Source organism: Anopheles cruzii, chromosome X (assembly GCF_943734635.1).
Source record: "Anopheles cruzii chromosome X, idAnoCruzAS_RS32_06, whole genome shotgun sequence".
Classification (NCBI taxonomy): Eukaryota; Metazoa; Arthropoda; class Insecta; order Diptera; family Culicidae; genus Anopheles; species Anopheles cruzii.
In genome coordinates this window covers 530,124-557,032 of record NC_069143.1, presented here as the reverse complement: position 1 = coordinate 557,032, position 26,909 = coordinate 530,124, and the positions used below count along the sequence as shown (strand labels likewise).

General features: G+C 53.7%; 1 protein-coding gene across 1 annotated transcript; it reads left to right on the top strand.

The window, feature by feature from the left end:
• Positions 1-1,581: 1,581 nt before the first annotated feature.
• Positions 1,582-8,774, top strand: LOC128272797 (protein artichoke). Its single transcript, XM_053010712.1, has 5 exons — positions 1,582-1,966; positions 2,610-2,962; positions 3,045-6,048; positions 6,120-6,409; positions 8,049-8,774. Exons 1-5 carry the CDS (start codon positions 1,582-1,584, stop codon positions 8,772-8,774), a joined length of 4,758 nt encoding a protein of 1,585 aa, XP_052866672.1.
• Positions 8,775-26,909: the final 18,135 nt, after the last annotated feature.

Genomic DNA, 26,909 nt, shown 5'->3' with positions numbered 1-26,909 from the left:
ATTCATCATTACCTTGTTTTGACATCAGGTAAATGATTTCAGGTCAAAAAAAAAATATTTCGGTTTGCAACCCACCTTTGAAAGGGTTAGACCATGTCATTTTTTGTCCCTGAAAATGACGTTTTGCGGGGATTATTATTCTTCTGCTCCTCTTGAAGAAAACCGCTTCGAAATCGCATCAAATGCTTGTCGGGACTTGGTTTTGGAAGATCGCTGTGCTTTGAGTGGTTTAAAAAACTTCAAAATGGCGATTTTGACTTAACAAAAAAAAGCGTCGCAGGACTCCAAAAAACGCACTTTCTGATGGGACAGAAGGATGTGGTGTTTCACAAGCTCCTAAAACCTGATGAAAACGTTAATTCCGATCGCTACTGACAACAAATGATCAATTTGAACCATGCATTGATCGAAAAACGACCAAAAAGCCGTTCCTGTTTTCTACAATGGAGACGCCTGGTGGCCCGTGAAATCAAGCACCAGGCGCCCCAAAAAACAAAACTGTTTCAGGATACTATCAAATCACTTGAATGGGAGCTGCTGACCCTCCCCGCGTTATTCGCCAGACTTGGTTCTTTCCGAATATCATTCATTTTCATCAATGCGACACGTATTGGCTGAGCAACCCTTCGTTTTTCTACGAGGAAGTCGAAATGGAATGACTAATTAGTTTACTTAATTAAGTCGAAGAATTATTTTGTCTGGGAATCCATGGTTAAGCAGAGAGATAGGAGAAATGTATAGCTAGCGATGACACATACTTCGAATAAAAAAGAAAATCGCATTAAAATTTTATAAACGTTTTTTGTGTGGTAAAAAATTCCGATTCTCAACGCACACACCTAGTAAACATTAGGCTGTAATTAGATCGTAAGGAATTAGCGACGATGAAAGTTATAATGTAATTTTTTTTTTTCGTGGGTTTTTAAGTTTGTTTTCTCACATTATCGAGAGCATACAAACAACAATCGGTACAGATTCACAGCGCTCAAAAGCAAAAGGGACGGAAAATAGAAACAACGAGGAGTGCTAAAGTGAACCCATTACAACAATGTACCGCTCGGCAGCCGTACCTCGATCATGCAAATTACATTCAATAGATACTACTACTACTACTACTACCATCTCCTTAATTTGCTTTTTTCTTTATCATCCAGGTGCAACAGACGGGAAGTGTTGACGGGACCACGAAATGCAAGAAAGTGACGCCGACCAATCGGCCGTGCGTTCCGTTTCGCGGTAGCAGCTACCGATCCTCGAAGCTATAGTGCGTGTGTGAGTGTGAGTGTGCGTGTGTGTCTAGTGCGCTGCTTTATGGACACGAAAGGTGCGGCCCTCTCAATCTCAGCCGTCCGTGCCGTCCCGCCGTCACGCCGAAAATATCCGCGCGAAAAAGGGCACCAAGTGCTGGAAACCGCCCGCCGCCCCCTTCCACGGAATGCCCACCAATCGCAGGCAGCGAAGGGCAGGCCATCCGAAATTGTTGCGCACGGTGGTGGTGGTGGCCAGAGTAGGAGTGGAAAAACTGAACAGTGGCATTCCGGTTTCGGTTCCGGGCCGCGGGTGTGCCGTGAGTGCGAAGTGATGCGATCGAGGCTCGCGAACGGGCCGCGGCCGGGTCGTGTCCCCCGTCGGCGGCGGCTCTACAGCTTCGCCGGCTGGTGGTCCTGGCTGCTGCTGGTCGGAGCGGTCCTGCTGCTGCACCACCTCACCGATGGGGACCAGACCCAGCAGCAGCAGCAGCAGCAACCGGAGTCCCAGTTGCGCAGCGCCGGCGGGAGTGGCGGTCGCGCACGCAGCGTGACCAACGGCGAGGGAGCGGTCGGCGGTGGGGTGCGCCAGTCTGCGCGCCGGCCCCACGCTACCGGAGCGGGCGGGTCCGGGGGCCAGCAGTCGGTGATGGCGAACGACATCGAGTGTCCCAGCTTTACCGAGAATTCGGCCTGCCCGTGCTACAAGTTCGAGGACGGTAAGTGAACGGCTTCTTTTACGTTTTTGGCCACATGAGGGGGGGTGGCGGGGAGTGTGGATGCGGCGTGCACGGAGCGATGGCTCCGGGGGCTGCACACGGGGGAATGAAAACAAGGACATTAGACGTAAGAGCAACAAACAGACCCGAACCGAACACGAACATCGAGCAAATTACTCGACGCTTCCGGCGTTCAAAGTTCTGCTTCCTTTTCATATGTCACAAACCAGGGGGGGGGGGGGGGGTTGAGTACGATGTACGCTGTGACGTGTGCAGAGCGGGCAGGGTGGCCGGGAGGAGGAGGGGGCTTAGCAATGCCGAGTAGCCGAGGGATGGGATTTTGTTTCCCGAGCGAACGAACGAACGAGGGCCACAGCCAGTTCCGAAAGCCGGGCCACACATGTTGACCGGAAATGAGGCCTCGAGGATGTTTCGGAGCATACACGCACACTGTGGATTACGCGAACCTGGAAATGCTCGTTGGGCTTCAAGCATCGCCCTCCTGTGTGTGAGCTAGAATGTCCGTTTTCGGGTGTATTGTTACTTACACCGGTACACCGGGTCCGGGTATAGAGTCCTAGTTCATCCTAGTTACGGCCAGTGGCCGGTCTTCAATTACTTCACTGTTCACTGCCATTTTTAGGTATCTTTCTGGAGTGTCCCGGAATCACCTACGCGGCGCTCCGAGCCACGCTGCGCATCATCACGTCGCCCATCCAGTCGCTGTCGGTGTACGACTTCGACCGATCCGTGAAGGCGCTGCCGGCCGACCTGTTCGGGGGCAACCCGAACGCGGCCGGCGACACGGGCGCCGGTGGTGGTGGCGGAGGGCTGCTGTCGCTGTCGGGTGCTGTCGGCCCCGACCTGGTCGCCAACGTCAGCATCCGGCAGCTGCAGTTCTCCCACTCGAGCCTGAAGCTACTGAAGCCGAACAGCTTATTAGCGCTGCGGGCGCATCTGGAGAGCTTGAGCATCGTGAATGGCAAGCTGACCGAAGTAAGTATAGGCGGGCGCTCTAGCCTCGGACGAACGGGGGGCGTCCGGTGTCTTGAATTTCTCGCGTCCCGTCCGCGTGCAGGTCCCGTCGAAAGCCATCGCCGGGCTGAAGAAGCTGCTGGTGTTGGATTTCGACTCCAACGAGATCGGCGCCCTCGAAGAGTACACGTTCTACGGGCTGCACCTGGTGAAGCTCAACCTGAAGGGCAACCGCATCGAGCGGCTCCCGGTGAACGGGCTGGCCGGGCTCGAGGATACGCTGGCGGAGCTGGACCTGTCGGAGAACCGGTTGCGTCAGTTCCCGACGCTGGCGTTGCGTCGGCTGGAGAACCTGCGGCTGCTGCGGCTGTCGATGAACGAGATCGCGTCGCTGGAGCCGGACGACAGCTTCACCCGGTTCGGGGCGCTCTCGTTTCTCGACCTGAGCCAGAACAACTTCGTCGAGCTGTACGGTGACTTTTTCGGCACGTTCCCGTTCCTGAAGACGCTGTCGCTGTACAGCAACTTCATCGAGACGGTGCACCGGGACGCGTTCGCGTCGCTGAAGGAGCTGCAGTCGCTCGACCTGAGCCACAACAAGATCGTGTACCTGGACGCGGAGGTGCTGGCGGGCAACCGGCGGCTGCACACGGTCGACCTGAGCCGCAACCACCTGCACTACGTGGCCGGCGTGTTCGCGAACCTGCCGGTGCTGCGCGAGATCTTCCTGAGCGAGAACAACATCCTCGAGCTGACGGACGACTGTTTCGCGAACTCGACCAGCGTCAAGGTGATCTACCTGGAGCACAACGCGATCCAGCGGCTCGGCACGGAGACGCTCGCGACGCTCACCTCCCTCGAGCAGCTGTTCCTGAGCCACAACCTGATCCACCGGGTGCCGGCCCTCTTCTTCGACGCCACGCCCGAGCTGCACTCGCTCGCGCTCGACGGGAACGCGCTGGTCGAGCTGGACGTGCGGTTGTTCCGGCGCCTGGCGAAACTGCGCGAGGTCCGGCTGAACCACAACCGGCTCCAGCAGATCCGCGGCGCACTGTTCGCGCCCGTCGGCGAGCTGATGGAGCTGCACCTGCAGAACAACGAGCTGCGGGTGATCGAGCGGGGCGCGTTCCGGCAGTGCCGGTTGCTGCAGTACATCAACCTGCAGGACAACGCGCTCGAGGACATCGACACGATCTTCGCGGGCGCTGGGACGCCAGCGGCTTCCGCGGGCGTGAACCAGTCGCCCCTGCTGGCCCCTGTCACCACGCGCGGCAAGCTCGTCAGCGGCAAGGGCACGGACCCTGGACTCGGCGAGTCGGCGGGGGTCGGCGGCCAGCTGGAGTCGGCACTGCTGTCGATCCAGCTGAACTCGAACGCCCTGAAGTACCTGCACGGGCAGGCGTTCCGGGGGCAGACGAGCGTGCAGATGGTGTGGCTGGAGAACAACCAGCTGAAGGCGCTCGACCGGCTCCTGTTCCTGGAGATGGTGCACCTGGAGAAGCTGTACCTGCGCAACAACACGCTGGTGTCGATCGAGACGGGCACGTTCGATCCGTTGGTGCGCCTCAAGTATCTGGACCTGAGCCGCAACCGGCTCAGCGACCTGTCCGGGGAGGTGTTCCGCAACCTGACCGAGCTGGAGGAGCTGTACCTGGGCCACAATCTGATCGAGTCACTGCGGGCCCACGTGTTCGGGAAGCTGCGCGGGCTCCGCACGCTCGACCTGAGCCACAACAACCTGCAGACGCTCGGGGCGGCCACGTTCCAGCCGGCGCTTCCGGTGAGCGTGCTGAACCTGCGGGGCTGCAACCTGACCCGTCTGGAGCCGGGCGTTTTCCGGGGCCTGGACAACCTGAACGAGCTGACGCTGGACGAGAACCGGCTGTCGGCGGGCGAACTGCGCCAGATCGAGGCTAGCTCGGTGCGCACGCTACGCCTCGGGGCGAACAACTTCACCGAGCTGGGGGAGCACGTCCTTGAGCGGTTGCCATCGCTGCAATCGCTGTCGTTGGTCCGCTGCAACGTGCTCCTGCTGCCGTACAATGTGCTGCAGAAGAACGTGAACCTCGTCAAGCTGGACCTGAGCTTCAACCAGCTGCGGCAGCTTCCGCGCAACATCTTCACCGGCCTGAACGTGTTCCGGGAGCTCCGCCTACACAGCAACGCGATGTCGGAGCTCCCGTTTCTGGCCCTGCTCAACGTGTCGACGCTGGAGGTGTTGACGCTGTCACACAACCAGCTGACGTTCGTCGACTTCTACCGCCTGAGTGGGGTGCCGAACCTGCGGACGCTTGATCTGCACGAGAACAGCATCACGTCGCTGTCCGGGTTCAGCACGGACACGCTGCCTCACCTGGACACGCTCGACCTGAGCGGCAATCTGCTGCTGGCGCTGCCCGAGTACTTCTTCAAGCACTCGACCAACCTGCAGCGCATCGACCTGTCGCTGAACCGCTTCGGTCAGATACCGAACGAGGCGCTGTCCGGCGGGTCGCTCGCCCGGCTCGCCTGGCTCAACCTGAGCGGCAACCCGCTCCAGCGCATCTCGACCGACGGGCCCGACCAGCAGCACTACCCGCACCTGAAAGAGCTGTACATTCGCGGCACGAACCTGTCGATCGTGACCAGCAAGGACTTTGCGATCTACCCGGCGCTCCAGAGCCTGCACCTGGTGCAGAACCGGATCAACCGGATCTCGCCCGGTGCCTTCTTTGCCCTCGTCAACCTGCAGCTGCTCGACCTGAGCGTGAACGAACTCGAGCTGCTGCCGAAGGAGCGGCTGCAGGGCTTGCGGTTGCTCGAGGTGCTAAACATCTCGACCAACAGCGTCAAGGAGCTGGACGAGTTCGCGCAGGACCTGCAGAAGCTGCGCGTTCTCGACGCGTCCTCCAACCAGCTCGAGCGCCTCCAGAAGAACACGTTGCGCCACCTGGTGTCCCTGCAGGAGCTGTACCTGTACGGTAACCGGCTCGTGACCGTGTCGTCCGACGCGTTCCGCACGCTCCGTGCTCTTACCACGCTCGATTTACGCAAAAACTACTTCGAAACTGCCCCACTGCGGGCCCTGAAACCGCTCGAAACGCACCTGCAGCAGCTACGCATCGAAGGTAAGTTCCTTAAAATTTGGGCTGTCTGCGAACCCATGATCCATCTGGTTTTCTATCGTCCCCCCGGGCAGACAATCCACTGGTTTGCTCGTGCGATACGCAGGAACTGTGGGAGTTGCTGAGCGATCACCGGAAGTGGACCCGCGGCTACGACGCGGTGCGCTGCGAGCAGCCACCGGAGGTGCAGGGCAAACGGCTGCTCGCGATGGAACCGCAGGAGTTCTGCGACGTGCCGCTGATCCTGAAGATCGCCATCCAGGACATCCAGCCGTACTCGGTGCTGGTTTCGTGGCAAAGCCGCGAACACTCTGGGCTGCACGGGTTCCACATCATCTACCACTCGCTCGACACGGTCGAGGATGTAAGTGCACCTCACACACACACACGCGCGTACACTTTCTTCCCTGACGAATACTATTAGGACTCTTGAATTAAGTTGACAGCTACTGTCACCAGGGCCGTCTATACTAGGCTGTTTAATAAGTTCGTAGCCTCGACAAGAAAAATACATTTTTATGGTTTAAAATACACTTTATTATTCAGTATGGCCTTCCTGAACATCAATACACTTGTTCCAAGGAGACTCCAATTTGTAAATTGCATCCCTGAAGAGGAAAACTGGAACGGCTTCAAAATACCCCTCCTGCAGCTGCAGCTGTTATGATGTCATTGTTTGATGAAAAACGCTTTTCACGCATGATTTTTCTAGTGTCTGAAATAGATGGAAGTTACTTGGGGCCAAATCTGGTGAATACGGTGGATACTGCAACGATTCGAACATGGATTGGAACATGGAACATGGAACATGGAACATGGAACATGGATTTAATTCATGGATTTTTGTCATATTCAAATCTTGTTCTCTTGTGACACGGTGCATTACCCTAGAAAAAGAGGATGTTTTTCTTCTTCAAACCGGGTATTTTTTTAAAAATTGTCGCTTTCAGTTGGTCTTAAAAGTTACAACAATAATCAAAATTTATTGTTTAGCAGTTTGCAAGTAATCCGCTACCAACATTTCATTCGCATCCCAAAAAACTGATGCTAACATCTTTTTAGGAAATTTCTGGATGGATTCGTTTCGGACCCGAAGAAAAAGCTTCACACCACTCCTTAGCCTCTTGCTTTGATTCAGGATCATGGTGATAGACCCAAGTCTCATCCACAGTGATGCTTCAATGCACAACATCCACTTTATCCTTTCGAAAAAGCTCTAAATGTTGCCGAGAAACTTGCATTCGAATGCGTTTTTGTCCCACTATTAGCGGATGCGGTACCTATTTCGCAAACAGGTTTCTGAAACCCAATACTTCAGTCAAAATATTGGTTATACTGCTCAATGAGATGCCTAGGCCTTGTACTAAATCTCTTTAAGTGGTTCGACGATTTTCCAATACGATATCCTGTTTTTTTCTTACGATTTCAGGTGTTGTGTCTATTTTTTGACGTTTTTGACATGGATCGTCTTGAAGGCTACTGCGACCGCGTTTAAACTCAGAACCCCCCCTTTTAACCCCCTGATTGAAGGCAAAGAGTCCTTATACACGTTCAACATTCGTTCTTAATTTTTCCTTTGCCTTTAAATCTTCCAAAAATAAAAATTGAATCACTCCACGATACTTGATGTTTTCCATTGTTTCCATTCCATGTCGATACTAAATGGCCTATAAAAACGAATAGGGCGACCGATTGAAATTAAACTTCACATATGTTCATATGAAGAGTATATCAAGGAAAAAATTGGTGTTCTAGCAGCGCCTTGTGTTGTCGAGGCTACGAACTTATTGTACATACCAGTATTTCGCATAGATAGTACGAAAGGTGTGGTGTATTATGAGCTTTACTAAGACCTAATGAATGAAACGACCATAAGACGACCAGAATGCGATAGAAGACATAATAGACTTGATTTTGTAACATGACAACGCTCATGAATTAATGCCATCAAATCGCAATTCCAAGTCCTGATACACATTTCTTTCGATTCGATTCGAGTGCAGATCCGCGGTAAGACGCTGAACCGTTCGTCGAGCTCGGCGAAGCTGGCCCGGTTGTCGTCGAACACGCGCTACCTGATCTGCGTGCTCGGGCTGAGCAACTGGCTGACGTACCACGGGGACATCAATGCGCTGCTCAACCAATCTAACCAGCTGCAGAACCAGATCCTGAACAGTGGCTCGGCGCTGCACAGTGGCTACGCGAACGGGGAGCTCGATGCGTCCCTGTCCAACACGCTGCTGTCGCTGATGATGGACACGCCGACGTCGCGCTGCACCGAGGTGCGCACGCTGGACGCGATCGGGCCGAACCCGCTGGCCGAGGTGGACGGGATGTCGAGCGAGAGCATCATCCACTCGATCCTGACGCGCCGCCTCGGGCTGATCGTGGGCTGCTGCCTCGGCATCGTCGTCTTCATCGTGCTCGTCTCCGTGCTCGGCTGGCTGAAGATCAAGAAGCAGCGCCTGGAGGCGGCCAAACGCCAGCAGCAGCCACACCAGCCCGAGTTCATCTCCTACCGCCACTTCTCCATCCCGAACGACGAGCACGGCCGCGACGGGATCGCGCGCGATGGCGGCGCGTCGATGTCGAGCGCCGCCACCTTCCTGCAGACGCCTGACGGCCACCCGGCGTTCATCTCCGGCACGGTGCTCGGCACGACCACCACCGTGGGGGCCGTGGGCGGCTCGGACTCGGAGCGCAAGAAACTGTTCATCACCGACAGTTGAATGTGCGCCGCCGGATCAGAGCCCCCCCGCTGAGCCGCTGAGAAGACCATTTTCGGAAACTTTGGCTTTCTAGTCAATTAAACTGCATTCCCTCACACTCCTCCCACAATTCGAGGCCCCGGCTCACTCACCAGGTAGGTGGTTGACCCAAGTCGGGCCCAGCCGGCTTCCCCGAACGAACAACGATACTGCAGCAGCAGCAGCAGCAGAAGAAGAAGGAGTGCTTTGAAGCAACCGAAATCGCAAGATCTAAAATAGTACGTAATCAAACAATAAGGTAGAGAGTGTAAAAAGAAGCGAAATGGAAACGAACTACGCAGCCAAACTGATGCTCAATCTACGGAACCGAAGAACCTAGCCAAATTTAGTAAATAGCCTTTTAATTCGGCGTCACAGCGGGTGCGCGGTGAGCTTTCGAGTGACGTGAGTGGCGTGAATGAGACGGAGGGGGCGGGCTAAATTACCGCATTACTAACATCAGAAACTTCAGAACCTACTAGGAAACACACGACCATTGCAGCCCACGTGGCCGGGTGGCGATAGGCTAGACTAGAGTAGAATAGACTAGGATATTATATACACAGTGGTATATATACATATATGTAGAGTGGTATATATACAGATATATATCCGCGCGCGCATCCGGACCGGAAAGAGAGTGAGAGAGGGAACGCAGCGCCTGTTGCCGCGCGTATTGTCGAAGGAGGCCTTTCCCCGTTTTCCCACCCCCAACGGGCAGGCACTGCCACATGCTTGGTGGGCCGTGAAACGCGAGTCAACGACAAGTGGTGCATCCTTGAGTTGCTGAATTTTGCGGATTCAATGGCCCCATCCTGGACATCCTGCATCCGTAGCAGTGAAGGTGAAGGAGAAAGGAGTGAATATAAAGTGCTGTAAATAGTTACACGTGCGCAAGCAACTGGCAAGGATCATTATGAAGTGTGTGTGTGTGTGCGGAGACGACGGTGCTCGTATCCTGTTTTTACCAAACCGAGTCCCAGTGGGGGTGGCCAACACCGCGATACGATCCACTAGGGTCCTTGGAAAAATGTCGGCGTCACTTGGTTCTTGGAAACACAAGTCGGACTTTCGGACGGACGAATGGGTTCCGATCTGTTGGTCCCTGACCTTCCCGATCGCTTGGATCTGGGTTGTGCGTGCTATGTTTTGATACTTTTCGAGTGCGCACACCGACACAATGGCCAAGCACGGATATCGCTGCTGCCTCCGCGGAGTGATCTATTAGGGGCCATCGTCGGTTTTTTTTTCGTTGCTCTCGCTTACGTTTCGGAGAGTTTTGAGTGGTAGCTTTTGCTGGCCCACCCGTGGGCAACCCCGTGACCCTCCTCGCACACCCCGCTCCATCAGCATCTTCTCCCACCACCCCTGCTCCTGTTCAGCCATCATCAAGTTCGAGGCTCTCTATTGTTAAGCGAAACCTAATTAAGTAGCGTTTCCTGCGCGAGTAGCACTCCGGCTCCGGCTCCGGCTCCGGCTCCGGCTGGGTGGACGGAAATTGGCCACAGTAGCCACTGGGACTGGGACTACTTGATGGTGGACGATACAAGGACCCCAGTGGGTTCGGTTGCGGCCAACTTTCGACCTCTCTTCTTCGCTTCCGTTTCGCCCTTTTTTGTGCACGGGCACGGGTCGCGGCTGTTGCAACAAAACATGGCCGTGTTGCGTTGCGTTGGCCACGGTCCGTGACCGCGAAACCCGTGGAACCCGCGCGTGGCGGGGTGTCGGCGGTGGAACCGAGCGGCAGCCTTTAATCTCATTTTTCTTCTCCACGGTCCGGGAGTCCGGGATCGTTAGGGGCACGAAAATCAATGATCAAATCAGCCACCGTTTAACCTGTTTCTTTTTTTCTGTTTCGTTATCGTCCTTTTGCGGTGCTTCAGTCGTCCTAGTCCTCCCACACGGTCGTTGTGCCACCCGGAGCAAGTTATTAGTCTCGGTGCACGTAGCTCGGTAGCCTCGGACCCTCCAGGTTCTCGAGCGGACAGCGAGAAAGAAAGAGAGAGAGCGAGGGAGCGAGGGAGAGTCCTGAATTGACTGGCCCCGTATCTGGCACCGCCGATGCTGTTTTTGGGAGCCGGGAGCGTTTTGGTAAGGCGCGCTTCGTTCCGGGCATGTGTTGTCCGTCTTGTCTGGTCTGGCCTAAAGTCGGGAATAGTGTCCGAATCAGCGAGCTACGTCGTGCGGCAGTTCTCCTTCCACGTAGACCACTTTTGTTGCCGTCTCGGAGTGGTCGGCGTTGCTTTAAATTGATACCAAATGGAAGGACATTAGGCCGTGGCACGAGCCGGGAAGGCACACCGAGCGAAACAATAGAGCAAATGTGGATAAATAATTAACGCACCGGTGGAGGAGAAATTTTTCTTTATAAATTTAATGATTTCAACCTGAAGGAAGGTGCTGAAGGTGAAGGAACGTGGGGGGCACAAGTTTCGCTCGCGGCTGCCCCGGGAAAGTTTTACTTTAATTGCTGCCATGTCTTGGGCAGCTGCTGCGCCCGCCCACCCGGTCCCGGGTGACTGCCGCCGAGGTCTAACTTTAGTCCATTATTCGTTGGCCAGTCTCTCATCTTGGCCCGCGAGATGTGGTTTTTGTGCCGCCCCGTTTCCGGTTCGGTGCGTGTTCTTCGACGGTGCACTTTTACCTGGCTCGGAGTTGGCTTGCGCTTGTTAGACGTTGCAGGCTTTTTTCTTCGCCTGGGCTTCAATCTTCGGTGCCTCGGAGTCCTGCAACGACTGCATGAGAAACTTGCACACTGCTACACACACACACACACACACAGAGAGCTTGTGGGACGGGACTTGGCGTGTTTACTTGGCGGACCGTGCCCGGTTTATCGCTCGACCGGTTAGTGTACGGTGTTATACGTTTCGGAGCCTTGCTGTTCTTGGTGGAGTTGAAAGAAGATATTACGTTGCCAGTGTCCTGGCCAGGCTGCCAGATGCAGTCGAGGAAACAGCACGAAGAAAAGTATGATAAAATACCCAATAAGACCCAACCGGGGCCACACTTTCCATCAAGTACACAGAGTACGCCTCCAACCCGCCTCCCCTTTTCGTTGTAGGCTCGTGTTCTGTGTGTGTGTGTGTTTCCGCCTTTGAACGAAGCACGCTTGCTAAAAAACCCGCGCCCGGTTGCGTAGTAAATTATGCTGCCCGCCGATGCACCGCCGATCCCAGGCAGGCAGGAAACTAATGCAATCAATGGAATCTTGTTTGGCTTTCGGCTTCTCCGACGGACGTCGCACGTCCAACGCAAAAATCCCCAGGCAAACCCGGGCAACGGGCGTCCTGCGATGCGCCCGTGGCCGCGTGCACGGTGGCAAAGAATCACGATTTCATAATTTATAATTAGCCTATAAGTCCGAACAGGTCCTCCGTCTCTATTGGCTTGGCTCGTTTTTTAAAGCAGCGAAGCGACGGGAGGGCTCCAAAGAACTGTTATTGCTCCAGCAAATTACCCCTTGCGTACTCATCCACGTAATCCACGATGGGGGTTTTATGGTGGCGGGAAATATCCATGATGGGCGTTCCCACAACTAAATTGGTCAAGGCAGTCAAGGTCGAGCCCCAATTGTCGGAGGAAACCGTGGAGTCTCACGCTTCCGGTCAAGACGCTCGGTCCACGGTGGACGTGGAGTGGAGTGGAGTGCACACTTCTAAAGGTTGTTAGTAGTTCGTACGGTTTCGGGTTCTGTTGGAAATGTCATAATTTGCCCGCGACGGTCGCGGTTGCGGGCACTTAAACACTGTTGTCTGTTGTATGTATGAGGTTCGTTAATAAGTTGTAACATGAACAAGCAAGTTGCTTAAACGGTAGAAGCAAAGGTTAGTGGCGCGATCAAGAGCTTCCCCTTTCTTACTGAACTAGGTTCGAATGTACTTCTTGTGGTGCGGTGTGGAGCCTAACGAACTAGCTAGTGATTCCGAGTCGCGGTAAATGGATTGCATTGATGGACTTTCTGGAACTCAAGTAAACGCTTTCGGTTTTTCATACTGACCCACTTGGCTTTACTCGATATGTTCGATAGGAGTGCAACAAACACGGATGCTAGTTAGTGCAGTAGTGTCACCTAAAAGGAATTCACTGGTTCTGTGAAATTTGTTCCCAAAGTAAGTTCAAGTACGACAGTGAAGGACGCTACGTGTAAGGGGATGTTTTCAGGTGTTTTTACGTTTGAGCTGATACGCCACATAGAGATGTGGAAAAATAACAGATATTTATAATGGGGCCTTCATGGCCGTTAGCAACTAGGGCAGCAGCTGCAAATGGAGTATCAGTCAGCAAGCTCAAAGGATGGCGAATCTCAAAGGATCGCTGTTGCGTTGTGAGCTCGTTACGAACCAGTCACTAACCTACAATCTAAACAAGACGTCAGCCCTCGGAACGAATTTTAAGAAAGAGAGAGAAACAGAGGGAGAGAGAGAGAGAGGAGGAGAGAGAAAACAATTCCTTATTAGCTCACTGGTAGAAGTGAACACTTTTACCAACCCCAACACGCAGACAACAAACAAATCAAAAAGGTCTAGGAAACTGTGTTATCAAAACATGTTTCGCAACACCGGGTGCAATGCGTAAAAAACACTGTGACACGCACACGCACACACTTTGAGCATAATCTATCTACGCGTACGGAAGGTTTGATAAAACAATTACTATAATATACAAATTATACTTAAATACCAAGCAACCAAGAGCAAACAGATGAAACCAGTTGAAAACAGTTGTACAGTTTAAGATGGAGAGCCTTTGAACATCAGTAAAACAGATTCTTACGCGAACCGTGTTACGAGGATGCGCCACGGAACACAACGAAGTGAACCAAACCGAAGTGAAAACTAAAACAGAAAATCAAATTTCGTACACTGGACGTAAAACGGAGTGTGAAACCGGCACCGGAACCGGGTGTCCCCCCGGGTGAGCCAAATCAAATCACATTGTACTATGGCGAACATCCGCTCCCAGTCTGCTGATTAACTAGTTACAAGTGAAGTGAGAGATGAAGACGTAGCAAACCGTAACCGTGTGACGGAGCAGTAGCTCGGTGTCGGTGCGGTGTGGTACCGGCCGACCGGCTTAGACTAGGCGAGACTAGGACAAGGACTCTACTAACAAAGATTACAAGTAACGTGTGCGTGTCCGTTTTTGAGTGCGCGGCAATCAATCATCCACGGCCGGTTGATTTTGAAGCAGAAAGAAAAGAGCAAAAAGGCTTGACCAGAGGGCGACCGAAGGACGAAGGAGCCACGAAGCAGAGAAACACAATAAAATCCATAAACAATACTCTCAGCGGCCTCTTTCCCGTTCGCGTACTTGCTGCCGACTATTTCCGACTATTGGTTTGTAAACTGATCCGAACGGTGGCGTTGGCGTACGTGAAGTGCGTACCCTAATCCCGGCGAGTGAGCGATCGAGCGGCTGCGGGCAGGACGTCCTTCCGGTACGTTCTATCACCACACATCGCTCGGCTCGGCTTTGGCTCGGTTGTGACAACGCGGGCAACCGTGGCTCGGTAGGAAGTTTAACGCGCCCGGCCTCTCTGGAAGGGTGCCTCTCGGTCGCACCGCATCACGTAGAGGCGCAGCGAGGCGCGAAACGCGAAAATGGCCCAAAAGCGAACGACCCGCGAAACGGCAGCCGCACCTTCCGGTTCGCTGGTTCCGGTGCTCCGGCCACGGCGGTGGCACAAGTGCCCCTCGACAGCGCGCGGGCCGAAAAACTGGTTAAACTCGAAAAGTGTCTGCGGCGTCGCTGAAAGCGGACCGAGCTTAGTCCGAGGGACCCTTCGGTGCGCTGTTCCGGTCTCTTTCTTTCGCTTCGCTCTCGCCAAGGCCAATTAAAATCCACGAGCAGCGGCGGCGGCGGCGGCGGCGAGGGAAAGTCGGCTCCGGCTCAGGACCGGCGCGGGGTCGATTCATGCGAGCAATTGCAGCGTGCGGTGGTGCGGTGCGGTTACCGCGCTCGAGCGGTGCATACCACCGAGGGGGCCGAGATTGCTTCCCATAGACCTCCCGCCCCCCGCGGACTCTGGCTTCTTCCGGATCCGGAAACGATGCCCTCGAAACTCATTACCGGCATCATCACCGGCGCAAGGGCAAGCGATCGATGCGTGAAAAGCGGGCGAGCGGCCTCGGACCACCACTGCTCGAATGTCCTGGTTGGCGGGTGGGGGGGTGGGTGGGCTGGCACCAAGGGCTGTGCGCGGGGAAGAAATTTCGTTGATGAGGTGCACCCAGCGAACCGAAGTAACACCTCCTCCAGGACCCCACTGCCCTCGCTTCCCCCCGTCTGTCTGTGTCCTGCGTCGTCCTGGGCTTCGAGAAAAACGGTGTCGTGTGCGTGGGTGTGTGTGTGGGGCTGTGGTTCGGACGAACGTTCGGACCGGAGCCGGAGAGACACAGAATCCCGCCGCGATACATGCAACTTTCGCACACAGACACACACCCTTACACATCGGCACGCGGATCCTGCTCCAGGCTCACCACAGCCAGGCCAGGCAGGCCAGGGACTGAGGACTGGGACGCTACATATCGCTACACACCAAGCGTGTCATGGCCAGCGAGCGCATAAACCGATTTTCGGACCCGGAGCCCGGGCCCGTCCCGAGGTATGCGCCGAATACGCCGAATTTGATTGTATTTTATTTTATTTCGGCCCATCGTCCGGCAATTATGGATAGATATTGGCCTTCGATTGGCCTCCGACTGGGCTGGGCTATTTGATTACACAAACGCACACACGGGACGGGGAACGGGATGGTTGGAATGTTGCTACAAATGTGTGGCAAACAACATTCCTACATTCCTTGCGCGCACACACACACACGTACCGGGGGCCAGTGCATACGGGCAGCCATCTTGTTTCGGTTGCACCGGGGGCACTGTGGGGCATTTGGTATGGGATAGGCGGCCATTTTTGGTTTTACGACGAATCTACGGACTTCTTTTAACATTTGATGTGTGTAATACACGTGTATGATAAATAGCCTATTATTATTGATCCTCGTATTGGACGATGATGATTTATCGTTGTTCGAAATCATTATTTCAATACTCATACATGCTTTTGATACATTTTTTGAATTTTTTCCTGTGAAAAACCCATCCATTGTGGAAAAGTGAATAAAAAACGTAAAACGCCTGTAGGTATGCAATCTGTTTCACTTTGCTGTCAGTTCCGTTCGAATGTTTCTGGTATGGGAATCTTTAAAGCTCCCCGTTTTCTATTATTTCCCATCAACACTCTGGCATCGGCTGGATCAGCTGATCGTACTGGAAAGATGGATTCCGGCCTTAAACACGGTTTCACGGGTGGTTTTACGTTTCTAATTAGGCAGCAAATGGGACAAGAAAGTCCTTTTCCATCACCAAAGAACTGACTGACCGACTCGATTCGATGCCTGTGTGACAGTGAGCTACCGTAATTCGAATGTAACGCTGATCCCATGACGTGACGTGTGTCGGTCGGAGAAAGGAAGGCTCAAACCCCGCTCGGCTTCGTGGCTGTGGCTGCACTCTGTCACCGCAGTGCCAATCAAACTTTGCACACCTAAGCCGGGCTGTGTTAATACCGGGTCCGTTTTTCTTGCCGGTGAGCAATTTAGAGCCCCGTTCTGCAGCCCCGGGTCTCCAAGGACCTCCTTTCCAAAGGGAACTTCTTGCAGCGCGCGAAATATGAGTGGCTCAACTGTTTGCTGCGCTTCACGGCCGTCCTCTGGTCCCGCGGTCTGGTCGTCCTGGGGTATTGGCTTATGGTCGGTTTACGGTATGGAAACCAACCGGCAAGGACCTTCCCCCCGCCCGCCCGCCCAGCTGCAAAACTTCAAATAATAAGCTACTAATTACGTTAGCCGAACCGCAGACCGGCGTGACGTGGCGGTGGTCACAGTTCGGTTGCGCCCCGAACGGGTTGGACCGTTTTCGGGCTCGGGACCGGAACGCTCGGGCTCGGGCCGGAGAACATTTATTGCTGGAATTTTGCCTCACGTCACACCCCCTCCCAAAAAGGGTCCCGCAAAGGGGGTCGGCCGAGATTATCTCATAAAGAAATGGAGGCAAGGCGAGGCGAGACGTGAGAGCAAAAACACACAAAACGCCAACAAAACTGGCAACCGCTGAAATAATGAAATGCAGTTTCCTCCCCCTTCGGGTGACACGCCCCAGCGCCCCATGCAACTCCGTGGGTTCTCCGAGGAACGATTGTAGAGAGGCAAATTATCGTGTACACACACACACCGCGGTCGGTGTGCCGAGCGCGCTCGGCAATCTTTCCTGCAGCCGGCGGGAAGCAATCCTGTGGCTGGGGATTGCTCGCGTAGTTGGCTTCTAAAATGGCCGCCACCGAGGCACTCCCGGGGGAGGCTTCTGGGGTGGGCTTAAGCGGACGCGCGGCCGACGCGGACGATGACAAATGAAAAACCGTGGGACGGCACCGGCAACGGATTTCATAAGTTGTAGCCCGTGCCGCCTGCCCGGGGAAAGTGGCCACGGAACGCTGCGGCCTGAGCTGCGGATTGCAGCGTGTGAGAGAGAGCGAGAGAGAGAGCGTGTGGAATGGTCGGATAATAAGGTGCAAATAAGGGATAAAGCCCGGAGTGTGTGCCGCGACCCGGCCACTCCTCGACGCGAGTCCTTTGTCCGCCCCGGCGCTCCACTCCAACCCCGGGGGCTCGGCAATTACTCGCCCATTTTCCAGTGGCACAATCAGCACGGGTTGCCATCAGGGCAGGGTTGGCCGGCACACCACACCACCACGGATCCCTGCGCCCGACGCCGGCAGTCGGAAATCCGATGGGAAATGGACCACTCCGCACCTGCACTGCTGGAACGCACCCCTCCGAATTGTTTTATGGCTCTTCGGTGCTGGGCCGAGTTGTAGGACTCCGCATCAGGTCCTCGCTGGCCAAGTCCTGGCTGGCGGCGATGAGCGAGTGTGGAGGCTCGTTGCGCGTTTGCCTATATATATTTTAAAGGTAAAGGTTTCGTCCCCCCATTTCATTTCGTCGCCCTATAATTTGTCGTTTAATCCCGCTCCACCACCCCCTTCCACGACACCATTTCGGCGAGTCCTTGTCCCGCGCCGACCCCTCGGGATGTGGCCCAGTTATGGCAAATAATCTGTCTGGGTCTGGCACGTCTTTTGGCACGTTCCGTTCGTGTGGTTGTCATTTTTTCCCCGCGCGTGTGTGTGTGTGTGGTTTTTCGCTCCTTTACGCACGAGGGAAAACGTACCCACCTCCCCCCCAAACAACCGGAAAAACCCCGTTTTTGGTCGTTTCGTTTTCGTTTAGCAAACGCATTGACGTAACCGTAAACAGACCCTAAATCAACAAAGCCGCCACTTTGTCTCCGCAAAGCACACACACACACACAACGCACGGGTCAGCGACACGAACAAACACCAACGGGAAGAAAAAAAAAAAAAAACGGGCGCGTTTTAGGGCGGCGGCGGCGAGACGTGCTTTCAGCGGTCCGCACTTTGCTGGTCCTTTGCTTTGTTGTCCTTGGAGGCGGCCTAGGCCAACCGCCATTGACGTATGGTTGACAAACAAGTGACAGTCGGGGCGAGCGCGGCCAAAAAAAAAAACAGCACGAAGCTACCTGTGTGTGATGGCGTCCTCCGGAAATGGTTTTAAAGAGTAGAGCTCACCAATCCTGGCTCCCGGGACCACGGGAGCTCATAATGTCGAAGTCGAAGGAATGACCTCGCACCAGGTGGCGGGGGCCATTCCACGTCCCACGTGAGTGGCAGGTGTCAACCGCATCACGTAGCCGCGCCCGGCTTCTCCGGCCGGCCGGACCCGGGGCAGATAAAAGTGCGTTGTCCGCCGTGCGTTCCTTCGTTCGTTCGTGATGTTGACAGTTCGTGGTAAAATCGGTTATCGATAGTCGATGGGCGTCGTCGATACGGTGGCAGAGCATTATCTGCGCCCATTACGGTCCCCCGCTGTTGCCGTGCCAGCCATGCCATGAGCCACCCATTTGTGGCGGCGGCGGACCCACACCCACATTGCCCGGGGGGGTGGTCGCCCAGGTCAGGAAGTCCAGATCCCCGGGATTGATGCGCCCACAGCGCATCGTACTAAACTTGGTCATAAAGCAAACTACCGTTAGTGCCGCCGTTCCCGCTGCCGATTATGGAGCAGCACTTTCGGAGACGGACGGAGTTCGTTCGGTGGGAGGTTCGGTGTTTTCGCCGGCGGCAAATTTATCGCCATTTGTTACGGGGCGAGCACGTCGACTGTCACGCGACCATCCGCGGATCGATACACGGTGCCGGAGCCCGCACGAAAGGATACTTTAGCTCCCGCCCGCTTTTTTGGGGCCACCACGGGAGCGCCACGAGTTGCGTCTGGTCGGGTTTTTTTTTGTGTGTTGCTTCTGTTGTTGTTGTTGTTGTCGTTGCCTCCATTAGCCCCCAAAAAGGCACTCCGTGTTGCTCCGTGGTGGAAAAGGTGGTACCGGATCGTGCCAGGGATGGGTGGGTGGGTTTTAGCGCCTGTTGGGAAAAGGGTGAAACGGGGGTTCAGGGTGTCAGAATATTTTCGCACCATAAACAACATCGGCTCAGATTCGAGGCTTGCGATCCGATCGTTAATGCGGTATAGCCGTGGGCGCGATAACACCAACGTCTCGGTCATGGGTTAAGCGATTTTGTGGTTGTTTTCGGCTGCTGCTCCCATTCACTCACCGTGTGTGTGTGTGTGTGAGTCGGTGGAGGGGAGGGTGTCTTTAGCATTAAAATATTCCGTAAAAAGCCCAGGGCTTATGCATGGGCTCACTCCATAGGCAAAAAGGCAATAAGCTAATCCTTTCAACGGCGGCACTCCACGGTGACTGTGATCGCCGGCAATCGCCGCGATGGCCGAGTCCTGACGATAACGGGCTACGCCTTTTGGCAACAGGTACTGCATCGAACGGAGCACCTTGCAGGCGATTGGTGCAACGAAGATAGTTCTTCGATCTATCTGAGTTTACAGTCGAAGAATCTTAAAATCTGAATCTGAGCGGTCTCAGTTCGACTCACTGTACTGTGGACACCGTGCCGCTGCCACGCGTGCCCTTAAGATCCGCTACTACAGGGTATCTTGGACTCATGCTCCCAACAAGGTATTTCAGGTGTCAGATTTCGCGTTTGTGATGTTATAATGTACGTCGCCATATAATGTATGATGGCTGAGCGGTCGCCTTATAATGTACGCCGGCTGACGCTCAACGTTACGGCCCGAGGTTGGGGCATACCGCGTGACACGAAGAAGACACACTCTGGTGGTGTGGTTCGCGACGTGAAGAAAACATACACGCTGGAGGCGCGTGGTCCGGGGGGTGCGCGTAACGGGGTTCGCGGTGACATCCCAGCGTGGTGATTACGGTGCCCCGGCCGGGTGTCCGACTTCGTCGATGTTTGCGTCGGCTCGTTGTGGGCTGGTTCGAGCGTCGAGCGTTCCAGCTGACGGTGTCTTCGGTGTGTGTGCTTCGATTGCACTCGTTGTCACAAGTTGCTGGAAGATTCTGGGTGGACTTCTCGGCTGGACACTGAAGCTGACCGGACAGCCATGAGGAAGACACTTGAAGTGTTTTTACCTCTACACGGTACTTATCGTTGGGAAAGTGCTCGCCTTACCCTGCAGGGGGGACTGAGCACTTCCGTATTCCGGAGCAAAGGAGGAGATATCTAAACTCAACAAGTAGTTGTCCGTCTCATCTCCGCTTTCAGACTCAATCTCTGTTGGCGATTGGCTCTTTATTTATACCCATTTTTGGTCGCTCATTAGCGTTTTGTCACTCATGGTTTTTGGCGGCAGAAATATAGTTCACGACCACAGTGATAATTACGTAACTCATCATTTTGGCGCTTTGCTATTTTCTGACAGTTTGGGTTTTGTTCTAGTTTTCTGGTTTTGACGTTTGATGTTGTATAACGGTTTCAAATGTTTTGGCGTTTGATAATTTGAAAAGTTTAGGGGTTTGGCGGTTGGTATTTGTTCTGCATCTAATTACACTACAATACATGATTACGCTGTTTAGCTTTCATGCTACAATGTGAAATCGTGATGAATGGTAGCTGCTGTTGATCCAAAATTTCTTTTCTCGGTGAAGTAGCCGCAGCAGTCCAGCAGAATTACAGCCGAGCCGAGAAAGCCGACCGCTTTTGGCTTTAATGTAACAGGCACGGTCGGACCAGGATCTTCTTCATTTGCTTCCCGCTACTTTGTTGCTGCTCCGGAGTCTTTATTAGGCCACACTCCAACGGACGTTATTCATTTTTAATAGCTTTTGGGGCTACGCCTACAAACGACGAAGTAATACTAGTGACAGAAAAAGACCTTCGCTGAGTAAATTTGTATCGTAACGCGTTCGTTATTTTGTGACCAGCGGTTTGATCCAAGATAAGTTACCAACCAACGGCGCTGGCAGAGGGTAAACACTTTATTTGCAAACTGTGACGAGAAGTACGGTTCTGTATGCAGCAATTGGTTGCGACAGATTTGGTCCCCATTTCGCCGAAGCGTCGAATGAGCCGAAACAGTGGAATACGGAAAATCAGCATAATCTGCGGAAGGTAGAGGCTAAGCCCCAAGGCCACGGAAGATTGGCCTCAAAGTCAACCGGCGGTGGACGACCGTCGGCCGTGGTCGGCCGTGGACTTTCGGGTAGCCAGCCGGGAAGCGAGACAGAGCCAAATTAAAGACTACGAAGAAGCGGCCTACTTGGCTGGCGGTACCGGCGCTTGGCTGGCGTCTTGCGAATCCCGTTAGTTGTCCTTCCACTTTGCCCAGGCCCAGGCCCAGGTTGTGTGCTTTAATATTTGAATATCTTGAGCGCCAGCCTCTCGCCAGTTGGGTGCTTCGTATCTCGGGCCCGGAATCGCCTTTCGGCCTCTTGGTTTAGGGTTCGTTCTTTCGTTCGTGATCGCTCCTTCCGCTAATGCTAAGGCTCCTTCAATGTCACCTTCGGATGGTTGATTTTTTTTTCGTTGCGATTTTGCGCCCGGACTCCCGGTTCCCGGTTCCACTTGAAGGCCACTCCGATGCTCCAGACGAGTTTCGAGAAGAGCGTGATAAGGATTCCGGGAGCCCCATGTAAGAACACTTCTGGGAAAGAAGGATCCCGGACATACTCACACAATTTCTTCATCGGCTTCCTGGGCGCTTTCTTTGCTAATTTCCAGTACCGACCGACCGACCGCCAGCATCTACCTCAGCGGGGCGCCCCTCAGCTGAGTCCGCGTAGCGTGCGTGACCCGCGTGAAATATTTATATATTAAAATATATTTGATTATATACATACGTGTACCTATCTCCTATCTATGTATGCATATCGTTGCATTTGTGTGTTCGTGCGTCTAGTGCTACGGTTTTCGCTGTGAGGAGCGCTCGTCGGAGCGCTCGGCTTAACCTTCGGCATGGAGAGCGGCAAGCGGCAGGGGCAGAAGAAATATTTATGCAAATGTCCCCGGAACCTTAAGGGGCCGATTCCTTAAAATGGGGCTTTTATTTTCTCGTTCCCTGCTGCCCACTTCACCCGTCCCTTCGGCAGCGCGTTGCGCGTAGGATGGAAGATCTTTCTGCTGCCACGGCACGGCGAAATATCGTCAACTGACGGGCTGAAGAGCTTATTTGAAGAGAGCCGGCTCCCCGAATTCCACGGACTTCCCTCAGGGTGCTCGAGATATTTTTGCGCACGCCCGTCGGCCTGCCTCGGTCGGTTGCCGAATAAGTAGTTTACGAGCCATTCGTCTGGACGGCTGGTGGTACCGACTGTGGTGAGGTGTGGCCAGACATTAACGTGGCCGCCCTTAGTGGCTCGCGGTGATGGTCGCCGCTCGCCGCTAACTGATGCGGATTGGGTGCCGAGGACAATCAAGCTGCAATCGTTCTCCGGTGTTGAAGGACCCTACCGAACAGCTGGAGACGGATCCCAGAAAATCGATGGCCCAATCAAGCTCCGGAATCTGTTCACAAAGGTGTTCCTCCTTCGGGCGAAGCTCCTTGAGGTAACTCGGTTTTACTTTTCCTTTTCGATGCAGTGCCAGAAAGAGAGCGAGAGAGAGAGAGCGTCTAGAATGGTGTTGACGTTACAAAGCAAAACGAAATTGCATGTAAGCGTTAGGAGGTAGGCGATCTCCTGGCGACGGGTATTGGGGGAGCCGGAGAGAACAATCTTGTACCAGAGACGGCTGACGCAAAAGCCGTTTCAGTTCGGCTCGGGGATTCTTGGGCCGTACCGTACGAGGTGAAAGCAGCGATGCTGAGTACACGTGAAGTTAGATAAAAGCCTGCAGGAGTCTCGGGATTAGCTACCTGCCCGGTCCACGTGGCCAAACAACGTTCGAACCTCGGGGCACTCTGATCCCTGTAATCTTTATTTCGGTTCGGTTCGCTTTGAACGTGTTGGAACAACAAAACACCGCCCATAAACCGTCGTCTTAAGACACTGCGGACCGCATTTCTCGAAGACGCGGGGCCTTTTGCTTCGGAAGTCCAGTGAGGTCCGCTGAGTGTGAACCTTACTAATTTATCTGATGGTTCAGAAACTGATCTGATAATTTACTAATGTTTCAGAAACAAAAGTCACTGATTTCTGATTTACATCAAAATGCGAAAATGCACCGGTTTTGTAAAATTATGGCAATATTGCATTACGATGTAGCCTTACCATCACACCCACGTCGTGGTCGTGTCGAGCACGTTTGTTTTATCACCACAAATATATGTCCACCGGCTGCCAGACGCTTCACAACTTTATTAGAGGTACTTTGAGTGCATTTAAACCTCGGTTTGGTTTGATGGCCCCTTTCGCTGGCTCGTCATTTGCGAATAAAACATACGCCGTATGTGCCGTATCTCCCCGTCCACCTCAATCCTACCTCCCCGGCCCAATTAAACATAGGATAGCATAGCTTTTCGGTGGCGTTGCGTGACGGACGAACATTTACGATGTCCCCCGCCCCCGGCGACGATACAGCATCTTTCGCTGGCCGCTTATACTCGAGCACCGCGGTGCTCTCCACACACACACCCACACCCACACTGGGCCCCCATAATTTCGGGAAGCAACATGGCGGCGGCAGCATAAAAAGCGAGTATGAGCATAAAAGGAAAAGAACGCGCCCGAAAATGTGTGTTGTGTTGTGTCCGGAAATCTCGAAACGCTCACCGAACTAACCCGTGGCCGGCAGTCCCTCGACACACGCCGGCAGGGAACCGGGGCTGCTCCGGTTGCTGCTTTAAAATTCTTGCCGTCCTCCTTATCCGCGCGCGCGCGCCCGCCGCCCCCGCTCGGCTGATCGGATTGCAAAAACAAACTAAAGGCGAACGGCGCGCGGGGAACGGGAACGGAGAAGAAAACATCGCATCCGAAGCACCGCAGGCGCTGGTTTCGGCCTTCAAATGGCCTTGTTCGCCCGCTCTACCACATTAGGACATCCCCACACCCACCCACAGTGTGCGTGCGTGAACCCTTGCCCGACGACGAGACGGTGGCTCCGTATCGGTGTGTTTAGGAAATGTTATCCTTTCTTGACTACCAAGGTGACGACGACGACGACGACGACGACGCTGAGGGCTGCCGGGGAACCAAAAATGCGTCCCAACCAAAAGGAGCAACAGAAAAAAAGGGATGATAAATGCCACCGCCGCCATCGGGAATCGCTGAACAAATATTTTTGTTTAATAAACGGAGCAAAATATTTGCCAACAACATTGCAAATCGCCCGGGCACCCGGAACCCACCGGCCGGAAGTGGAGCTCATCAGTCCGGGAACCGGGGTCCGGGAAGGAATCTTTTTGCGCCGGGAACCCTCGGCAGCCGGTAGCATCATCCGGTTGGCCGGTGGACTGAAGCCGAGCAGCGATGCTGATGCTGACGCTGAGAATAGAAGCATAATATTATTCTACACGCTTCGGCGTCGCATAGCGCAGCCTCTAGCGCCTTTTTGGGGCTCGGCGACCCGCTGCGGCTCCTGATGGAGCCACTCCTAAGACGCTCCTGTGTGGGCTGTAGAGGGTGGGTGGCGTCACCTGCCGCTCACTGGCTTCAATTGCGCCGTTGCGCACAGGTGCAGAGGATGCAGACTTTTCGCGCGAAAGCCCCGGCCCTGGTCAGCAGCGTCGAGAGCGTCAACAGGTAAGGACTCGGTAGCCAGGGAATTGAAGGGTGTGCACACACAGAGAGAGAGAGACACACGCGAGCAGCTCGTCCCGCTCGTGGACATTCTTCGTGGCCCTCGGAATGCGCATCACGCCATCACACGGGTCGCTGGCAGAAATGAAGCATTAGGATTAGCGCTTAATAATGTGCTGTTCCGCCGACCCTCCGAGCTGGGTGTCCTGCGGCAGTAATGTGGCTCGCATCCTGATTGTGCCGGAGACCGGAGGCTGCGGAGGTTGGTGGAGGGGCTGGCATGCGGAGGATGCTGGGAATGAATGCTAATTTACTTGAACGCCTAAGCGTGGGCCTCGATGAATCGGGATTATTTTTTGTTTGTTTCTGCCGGCCGTGTAATTAAAAATCATTTGACTAGAAACACACAACCACCTCAGTGCCCCCGTCCCACCCGCTCCCAGGCCGCAAATTTCCATTATCGATCATCCACTAACCGTATCATTGCGGCCGCAGAGCACTTACGCCCCGCTGCGCTAGGATCTGCACGGCGCTCCGCTCCGCGGCACTAATCTCCAGATGGGATGAGATTTGCCACGGTCGCGCCACGGTCTGCCCTTTTCTGTTTGCCATTAGCATTGGCCCACTGGCCACCAACGGGGAAACCAGGTGGAAAAATCTGGGGAAAAACATGTGAGTCTGTGAGAGTCCGAGCATCAAATTGCGAGCGAGGTAATTATTTAAATGTTCCACTCATGTGTGACGTGACTATTTCGAAGCTCCATGGTCGCTGGGTGGAGCTGAATTATGGAGCTGAAAAGTGACTCCTTCCATTCGTCACACGGCATCGAAAGACGCGGGGCCATCTTGTGACGCAGTCGCTCGACCAATGCAGATGCAGAGCATCTGCCGATGTGTGGCCTCTGCTCGCGAAGCTCACTATGGTAGGTATGTGCAAGGGACACGGAAACATTGTACCATACCTACTAAACAGTTAAACAAGAGATGTGTGTTGCATACGAAGCAACTTCATCAGGCATAAGCGAGAACCGAACCCAAATAGCAAAGTACGAGGGGTGATCAAAAAGTCTTGCGAAATTGGAATTTATTGCATTTTTAACAATAGGTTAATTTTTGACAGCTGTTTTGCTTGGACATGATTTGAAATCTCATACAATAAATACTACTGTTACTCAAATTTTGTGTGACAAACGAAATTAAGAGCGCGGACTCATTCGAAATGTTGTAACTGTGGCTTATGGTGAAGCTATTATGACCCAAAGTAGCGGTTACCGATGGTTTAAAATGTTTTCAGAGGATCGAGAAGATGTGAACGTCGAAAAGCCAAGTTTGGTCGCATGCGAACAGTTTTGCTTACAGTTTTCTTCGATTGCAGGGTCGTGGTGTATCATGAGTTGTTGCCAAAAGATAGAACAATCAATAACGAATATTTGCTGCAAGTTAGGCGCAATTTGCCCGAAGCAATCCGTCACAACCGCCCGGATTTGTTGGAAAACCAAAATTGGTTGTCGCACCCCTGCTCACACATCACGGTTTCTACGTGAATTTTTTGCCAAAACAATACACTAATGATGCCAACGCCACCGTATTCCCCAGATCTGGCCTCCTGTGACCTTTTCTTATTCCGGAAACTGAAGGAGGCCATGAAAGAACAGCGCTACGCTACGATTTAGGAGATAAAGACGGTATCGCCGATGAGCCAAATCTTGTCCAAGCAAAACAGCTGTCAAAAATTGACTCAAATGTTGATTACTCAAAATGGCCGAACTTTTCACCATAAGTCACTGACATGTGTAGCAACCTAACGCCACAAAAAAATCGGATATAAAGGATGTTACGGACAAAAATTGGTCAACTTCAACTTGACACATTATTTTTCATACTGCATCAAAAAATCTTGTACATCTCTCATTTTAAAGATGTGCCGGTATAGAATACGTAATATTCGACATTTGCACTTCATTTGTGGAAATGGCGTCGCAACAAGAGGAGT